Consider the following 8,488-nt stretch of genomic DNA (forward strand, 5'->3'; position numbering starts at 1 on the left):
TGGGAATTAAACTAGGGTGACCCAGCAGATTTATCCAAAACCATTGATTTGTCCCAGTTTTATACAAGAAATGTCCAAGTGTCCCTATTTTGCTGGGTATTTGACCAATCTGATACCTGCCAACAGTAGAAGGGCAATATATTGTCACGTATTTAACTAAAATACAGAAAAACATGTTTGAAAATGACCATAAGAAGTTCCTCAGATTATGACTGACCTACAAATAAGTCAAGAATGGACAATGCTGTGCGCTCCTTTCACAGTTTTATTTATACCAACCATCCCAACCCAGGTGTGTCCCAGTTTTTCATTTTGAAAATCTGGTCACCCTAAACTAAACATGGACTATAACTGGATTTATAAGACTAGGACAAGACAAGTCCACATCAGGACTAAACTGCATCAGGACAAGTGTGAATGCTTTATGTGAATCCTAAACCTAATAGTAACGTTTTTGTTGATCAATTTTATTACTGTAACATAATTCAGCCAATTATCTGAAAATTAATTCCACAGGCTTAGATCCTCAAACACTGAACACTCTTTTATATAAATCCACCATGTTGTTGTTTGTAGCGCAGATCAAAGTGCAAAGCGGTAGTGAGAGTGCTGAGTACCTGGATTAGGAAGCATTATCGCCCTCCTCTCATGTGGCGACTGTAACTTGACCTTGGTCCTTAATGGCTGAGTGACAATAGTGCCCCTTCCCACTGGCCTGTCTGCCCCTGTGTGAGGCTATTTATAATGTGCAGACACAGTGCAGAGAGGTTACTCAGAGGTGCCACTGAACACACTATGACGGCCACACAAGAACAAAAGGTGAGGCACGGCATTGTTTGTGTTGACATTTTAATTGCCATCTACAATTTTCCTTGGGTTGCAAAACGTGATATTTATAAAAGTGTTTTTCTTTTTTCTTTTTTTTTATTGTGATGTAGGATATGATTTTCCAGTTTATGGTTTGACTTTGCTCATAGTCATGATGGTAAGTCAATTTATATATAAAAAAAGATAACCAGCATGGGTATGTAATCGAGATAGACCTGTTTATCGCTTTACTGATATTTGGACTTTTTCTTTTGTTTTGGTCAATTTCCTGCCTAGAAATACACAAAGCTTTATTTTAGCTTTAAAATTTAAATGATATAAGTTGGAGAATCTAAAATAAAGTTTTGGCCCAAAAATATCAGTGACTCTGTATTTTAACCAGTCATTATCAGCATTGGCTGTGAAAAAAACAAAAAACCTTATCAGTAAATCTCTAGTATGTTATTTTCAAGATGTTCATTATAAGTAATGGAACTACCAGTGCTCACAGTCTATAGAGTTCTGGTATCAGTTTCTAGTCTGCATAAATCAACAAAATGTCACAAATTCTAAACATGCTGTAAGCTTAAATTTGCAAAATTATTAAATATAATAATAAGTGAATACATTTTAAGTTAACACCTCTTAGTATATATTTCACTAAAGTATATAAATGTTCAAACTCTATATTGCACATGCTCTGTTCCTGACATAATCAGACTTTCTGGTGTAGTCTTAATGCATGCTTTTATAGCTCATGCCCTTGTATTTCATCATCAGCATAATCCTGTGTGTTTTCATTAATGTCGACAAATACAGCACAGATTGTCTTTTGCATATTTCCCTGTGTCTTTGAACCAGGTGAGAAGCAGGACGTCAGAGGCAGCCGGGCCCCACCAGCACTGCGACAAGTGCCATAACCTCCACTGTCACATCTCCAGAACGTGTGCGGTAATTAAGTGTCGTAAAAACTGTGGGGCCTGCCTTCATCTGTGCAAGGAGGAGGACCACCTTCTCCTCTGTCCTAATGAGACAGTTCCATGCATTAATGCCAACTTTGGATGCCCGCTGACTATGCCCCGCTTTCGGCTGTCCCAACACCTGCGCACCTGTCCCGCCAGTGTTGTCTGCTGTTCTCAAGACTGGAATCGTTGGCCCATTCCTGATGATACTCCACCATTTTATACAAACATTTCACAAGAGCGTCAAACTAGACAACCTCTAGATGTTGCTATGGCACTAAGAGACCAAGAAATACTTTTTCGATCTATCAAAATGAGGAGCGTGTTCCCTGAGCTGATGGTTGATGATTCTGACCCCAGGTCTAGTGCTTCTGTCGATACGACTGACAATTCTCCATTGTGTGATGAGAAACTCGCTGAATGTTGTGCAGAAACAAAAGAAAAAGAGTTGAGCCAAGAAGAGAGAGATGCCTTGGCAAGAAGTAGGAATGTTGAGAATATTCAGAACTACAACTCCTGGGAAAAGATGTTTAAGAAGGAAATGGATGGATGCAAGGAAACTGTCAAAAACCTGGAGAGGAATGAAGAAAGAAAGGAAGAGAAGGCAGGGGAGAAATCACACAGCTGTCAAAGAGAGACAAGAGGGGAATATTATTTGAGCAGTGGACATGGAGACACTAGTACAGCTGCTACCGCTTTAGGCGAGAATGGTGCAACAGGACTAGCTCCCTGGCAAGATGGGGTCCTGGAGAGGTTAGAAAGACAAGTCCAAATGTCCGAATATGACATGTATCTAGTTCACAATGGGGCCATGCTTATTAACTTTGGTATACTTCCAGCGTGCACCCCAAGAGAGAAGGATTTTGTCTATGGAAAACTTGAGCCGATTGAGGTGAAGACTGTTCGCTCTTTCAAAGTTCCTACGAGTTACCGAGCAAGACGATGCCAACTAAAAGACCCCACCAGAAAGATCAAAATGGTTCATCAGTGTGTAGATACTGCAGATCTGGGGGTGTTAATCGAAGATCTTCCAAAATGCAGTGAAGTACCCATGGCACTTCTATGTGCATTGGAAAAAGAATTGAAAGGACATTCAGTATCGCAGAATACATCCACTGATGCACTGTATGACGAGGTAGGAACACAAACATATGACTTCCACTCAGCACCATTTCAAACTGACATGTGTCTTGCTGATATTGCACCAAACCACAATAGTCTGTATGTCAATGTTGAAACTGAACCAGTGACGAGAAGGCATAACAGAAGCAGTTCGACCTTTAGCTTCTTTTGCGGACACTTCTTCCGGCGTGATGAGTTTAGCTCACACTTTAAAAACGTGCACTCCGACATCCAATCTTGTCTGAATGGATGGTTCCAGCAGCGCTGCCCCCTAGCATACCTGGGCTGCACTTACACCCAGGCAAGGTTTCATCCTTCAGGTCAACAGGCCACAATAAAGTACTGCCAAGATGTCAATGCTCTTGTCCTTCAGCCTGAAGCCTTCTCTTCTTCTTCCTCCATCTGCCAAAACATGAAGAAAGACCCCCAAATGGATCACCTGAGCAAATTGCCCTCAGAGGTCCTCCAACACATTGCGAGTTACCTTGACAGTTTCACATTGTCCCAGCTGTCCCAGGCCTCACGCCGAATGAGGGATGTTTGTGGCACGTTTTTGCAGGAGAGAGGAATGGTCTCCCTTAAGTGGGAAAAGGAGACAGATTCCACTGGGAGGACTGCCTGGAAGTGTCAAAAGAAAGCAAGTATCTCTCTTTATTTACACGTAGTTTTTATTAGGATATCTAGGCTGCACTCTGCTGGTTTAAAAAAAGAACTACAATCACAATATAATCTGGGTTACCAGTGTCTGTCTACTCATTAAATGTGGACATGGACAACCCATTTTTCATTTGAAAGCAACAGTCACGGTGCTAACGAGACAGCACAAGTTATGATTAACAATTGGTTGCACGTGCTGGGTTTTGAATGGGAGGATTCAGATCAGAGAAATTGCTTTATTTCTCTCTGGTATTAGAAGGATCTTGCAACCGAAAGTGTGGAGGTCATTTTAGTTAACCATTGGATAATTGACTTTATAAACAAAAACACAAAATGGACACATAAGAAAATTACACATATTATTAATGTATTTTTTTGCAGGTTTTCCATCAACAATTCATATGTAGCCACAGAATGAACCCAACAAAAGTACAATGTAATAGCAACATCTTAGGTTTGCTCAAACCTCAGTACAGCAGAGAGTCTCAGAGACCTACAAACATAGTTTCCATTGAAGCTAAGCAGCCATGAGGTAAAAGCAGGACACGCACAGTAGCATGGGACTGTTGTGTCGGTGATATCACTGAAGTGTTATGGCCTGAGCTTGAGCCCACTGTAAAGTGTGACTCCTTAACTTGGCAGATCTGGATTAACATGGAAATGAAGGCTAATAACAATATTCAGTAGACAGCTGGGCATATTTTCCCAGTGAAGGAGCGGCATCATAACAAATGTATTCAAAAACAGCATGTGATACAGATGATAAAAATATTTGGTCCAGATACTGGGGATATAAAAAGACAATTGTCCCCTGCCAAGTCAGGCCAGAGGGGTAACAAATAAGGTTAAGGTGCTTTCATCAAGTTCCAGTGGTGAGATGATGTTTACTAATGTGCAACTTTAATACAGATATACATTTCCTCTCACTTACATAGACACATAAGAGGTTAATTACACTCACTGTTGACAGCTGACCACTTGTAATGTATTTCAAAAGCAACACCAACATCATTTGATGCATTGTTGGGTTAAGATGGGATACGTTTTAATAAATGATTTAGCATTTAAGTAACATTAGTCCAAACACTACAAACACAACAGACCTACTTAATATTTTAAGATTTTCTTTTCTTTCATAATTTCAGTTTATTTAAAATATATTTTGTTTCCTTCCCCCTATTATCTTCTTTCTGCTGGTCATTTGTCTGTAATGATTTATTTCTGCTCAGCTTTTTATTAAATATTTGTGGTATGCCCATAGTTAAGTTTGCCCTTTCAGAAAGTATTCTCACTACTTCAATACAGCTAATATTGTATAGGCCAAAATCACAACAGCTGTTGCCTGACAGGGCAACAGGAATTATTCCTCAGCATGTGCAAATCACTTACATAGGTTTTTTTTGTGTGTGTATGGCTTTGTTTTGCAGGTATGGACCTTCAGCTTTGTGTTTTCCACTGTGGATAGATGGAGCTTTAGTGACAATCCCTCTATGTCAGAGCACCTACAGAGCTGCCCCTACTACCAGAGAGAGGAGCGCTGTGAACCTGTGGCCTTACCCGGCCTAGGAGAGGTCACAGACACACAGGGGAAAGCCTGTCCCAGCCGATAACACCCAGGCCAGGGAATCTGCAGTAGCTCCAGTGGCATGTATTTACAACTACTCACATATGTCTTTTGTCAACAGTGCCTCCCTCTCAGATATAAATAGGGCAGTAATCACATGTACATACTGTTCTTTTTGGCATCTGGTTTGGAGTTTAAAGATAAATGTAGTTATATTTCACTAACATCTAGGCATTTGATGCAAAACTATTGATGGTGATGAAAATGTCGAGACTGACGTCATTTACTTTAAAACTATCCGCAATTTCATCTCGCATAATGTGGAACAGTGATACTGCTTTTTAGTGGGACGAGACTGACATCTAGCGGACAGATGTTGTATTTCAATGACCAGTGCTCGATTTAAGTTCAGTTCAAGTGTTTTCCACAGGTTTATTCTAATCATTTTATTTAATATATTTTGGTGTATAAATGCCACTTATTGCCTCTACTGAACAAAAAATAGTTATAGATTAAAAATAGTCACTTCTCTATTTTGTGGCAACACTACAAGCATAAAAAGTATAATTTATTTCACCATTTTATTTTCAGCTAGTTTTTAGACTATGGGGGTAAAAATGAGACTATTTAAGCACGATAGTTTCCTCTGTTAATGGGAAACACTGAGTTCTCATATGAAATTAAAATTACACTTAGGTCTATAGTCTACTTTGAGTAGCCTACACTTATTTTGTTTTAGGTCATATCTTATGCATTATTATTGCAATAGAATTTCTCACTTGTAATCCACGTGCACATTAAGCACTAGTCCACATGTATTAACTCAAAATCTACTAACGATTATTTAATTTTATTTATTTTTGCTCATATTCTGTATTGTTTCCCTTATTGCTTTGAAATGCCTTGTAAATTTGAATAAAAGAATCCAGTAGAAAAGCAACATTTTATTTAATGACATTTGTAAGATGCTAAAGCACTTGAGACAGGTCAGGATTGCGGAGCTTGTTGATGACCTCCGACAACATCTGGTTGCAGAGCGCGGCATATGGGTTGAGTTGAACCGCCTGTTGTCGGGCAAATTCACTCCCGAGCGCCGCTGCTTTTGCAAAGTCCTCTCTGGCCTCGTCGTTTTGACACATGAGTCTCCGCAGAAGGCCTCTCTGCACTAGTGCCTGGCATCCGGTACGACCCGCCGACCCACTCAGCTCCACAGCCCGGTCCAAATCCTGGAACGCACCTGGGTCATACACGGACAGGTGAGGTCAGCTGATACAGAGAAAACGGCTTTCATGAATAACAAAGAGGTTATAGTGGTAAAAGTGTGCAAAATGACACACTGTGGATGTTGAGGAAGCAAAGGAAAAAAATTGTTGAAATCATTTGTATTCTGCAAATAAAATTTAAGCCACTTAGCACATGATAACTTGATATTGTTATCAAAGCATTTGTTCATCACATGTGTTCTCTCAAAACGTATTTTCATACCTAGAACTAAATTAGGCCGTATTCTTTAAAATTGAATTAGGCATACCTGCTGTGTTCTGTTAGAAAAAAGCAAACATGCTATTCTGTCCAATTACAATTAGGCTTTGCATACAGAGATGTAATTTGAAACAGTGTATATAATCTATGTACAAATGCAGAATAAACCAATCAGTCACTCCAAGCCTTCTCCTTTCTACTGTGGCATATGTAAATTCCAATAATTCATAATAGATTTCTTTTTAACAATATTTGGACAAGCCTGTGAATGGCTGCATGCAGATTCATTATAAACTATATGTCTACAAAACAAAAAGCTTCCAAGTTTATTATGTAGCTTTATTGCATGATATGGTTCTGATCCATTTAACAAACTCAACATATTACACTCTTCTTATAAAACAGAGATTTAGGTTTGTAATTTTAGCTCACATTGTGTATGACTGACAAGGCTTTGGACAAAACGTTACTTCATTAATAATGCATGGAAAGTAAAATCTGGTTTATTGCTCTATATTTAACTGTGAATTAATAAACACACAATAGTCTCCATCAGCAAGTCCAGTATCAAACCGTGCAACATGAGCTGCCATTTGCTTCACCCACACCAGATGAAACTAAGCTGGCTGCATGTTAAAGACGCCCAGTGCAGAGTGTGCTGGCAGAGTGCAGCACAGACACAGAGCTGCCATGTGCTGTCATGCCAGGCCCGCACAGCCCCCTGCCGCCCCCCGCCGCCCCCCACAGCCTGTGCAGAGCGTGATCGTGAGCGTGAGCGAGAGCATGAGCGGGCGTACATACCTGCTGTGTTCCCCTGTAGCCGCAGGGCCTGAGCGCGGTTGTTGTAGGCTGATGCTCTCCCGGGCAGCAGCTGGATTGCCTGGCTGAACAGTTGAAGTGCGCCTTCCAAATCTCCTGCCTCTGCCGCTGAGACGCCACGCATTTCCAACTCCTTCACCTGCTTCAACAACTCTGTGTCAAAGCCGCTGTCTGCCGGGGCAAGATAAACAGGTTGAGAAAGCACTCCCCAACGCAATTGACAGGTAGCGTGCAATAGCAAAAACACAGAAATGTCACTCGAACTCAACTCGGATTAAAATGTCATGTTCTAGTCCAGGCATGGGATGAGTTCAAGAAAATTCAATATGTCAGGCAATGATAAAGATGAAAAAATAGCAACACACATCAAACCATACACTCACCATCATCAGTTAATGCCTCCTCTTGGTTCAGGCCGATGTCCCCAAAGGGATTGCTGGGGTTGAAAATAGCTTGGAGTACTGCACTATCGTGTCCTGAAGCCATGTTGTCACAGTCTGTATAGAAGGTAGAAAAAGACAAACAAGGAAAATGATGGCGCTGAAAATGCAGATGGGGAAAGCTTTTTCTCCCTGCTAACTTCCACCATCTTCACGGGCCAATCACAGAAGGGGGCGGCAGCAGAGGTGGACTTTGAGCTGGCCCGCACGGACCACATCTGTATTTGGTTAACACAAAAATGCCGCTGAAAGGAAGGCATGCTGCAACTGTTGGCAAAGACGGAAAACAAAACTAACTAACTAAATAAATAACCAAATAAATACATAAAAAAAAAAAAAGAAAAGATAAAACACAATATCGAAATCTTGAGAATGTAGTGATAATGCTCTAGAAGTGAGAAAAACTTTTCTATGGCAAAATGTCTTGCGTATCCACCAGCTTAATAAATCTGCCTGCCACATCAACAAATTTTCAACCAATCAGGTCCTCATAAGATAAACATTCTTCCATGAAGAATTATCCACAACTATCAAGGTAAGAAAGACAACGCCTAGCATTAGCAAACTAGCGTTATGGTATGCTAGAAATGTTTAGCATTTGAACTGCACAAATTTATCTATCTATGCTAATATCA

The 8,488-nt window shown here is 40.4% G+C and overlaps 2 protein-coding genes across 2 annotated transcripts; one reads left to right on the plus strand and one right to left on the minus strand.

Annotated features, from left to right (window-relative positions):
- The first annotated feature begins 979 nt into the window (after positions 1 to 979).
- LOC110163756 (F-box only protein 40) lies at positions 980 to 5,893 on the plus strand. The gene is made up of 3 exons (XM_020928767.2): positions 980 to 985; positions 1,627 to 3,528; positions 4,976 to 5,893. The coding sequence occupies exons 1-3, from the start codon at positions 980 to 982 to the stop codon at positions 5,156 to 5,158; spliced, it is 2,091 nt and encodes a 696-aa protein (XP_020784426.1). The 3' UTR covers positions 5,159 to 5,893.
- Positions 5,894 to 6,041: 148 nt separating this feature from the next.
- ttc36 (tetratricopeptide repeat domain 36) lies at positions 6,042 to 8,029 on the minus strand. Its single transcript, XM_020928658.2, has 3 exons — positions 7,797 to 8,029; positions 7,396 to 7,584; positions 6,042 to 6,349 (listed from the first exon to the last, which is right to left on the minus strand). The coding sequence occupies exons 1-3, from the start codon at positions 7,897 to 7,899 to the stop codon at positions 6,081 to 6,083; spliced, it is 561 nt and encodes a 186-aa protein (XP_020784317.2). The 5' UTR covers positions 7,900 to 8,029; the 3' UTR covers positions 6,042 to 6,080.
- Positions 8,030 to 8,488: the final 459 nt, after the last annotated feature.

This window comes from Boleophthalmus pectinirostris, unplaced genomic scaffold (genome assembly GCF_026225935.1).
Source record: "Boleophthalmus pectinirostris isolate CB_2022bp ecotype Guang Dong unplaced genomic scaffold, ASM2622593v1 HiC_scaffold_9, whole genome shotgun sequence".
Taxonomy (NCBI): Eukaryota; Metazoa; Chordata; class Actinopteri; order Gobiiformes; family Gobiidae; genus Boleophthalmus; species Boleophthalmus pectinirostris.

Coding starts and splice junctions, on each gene's coding strand:
- ttc36 (XM_020928658.2), bottom strand. CDS start 7,899: ATGGCTTCAGGACACGATAGTGCAGTACTCCAAGCTATTTTCAACCCC. Junction 7,585..7,796: donor GGAGGCATTAACTGATGATG/GTGAGTGTATGG, acceptor TTGCCCCGGCAG/ACAGCGGCTTTGACACAGAG. Junction 6,350..7,395: donor GCTACAGGGGAACACAGCAG/GTATGTACGCCC, acceptor TGTATGACCCAG/GTGCGTTCCAGGATTTGGAC.
- LOC110163756 (XM_020928767.2), top strand. Junction 3,529..4,975: donor CCTGGAAGTGTCAAAAGAAA/GCAAGTATCTCT, acceptor TTTGTTTTGCAG/GTATGGACCTTCAGCTTTGT.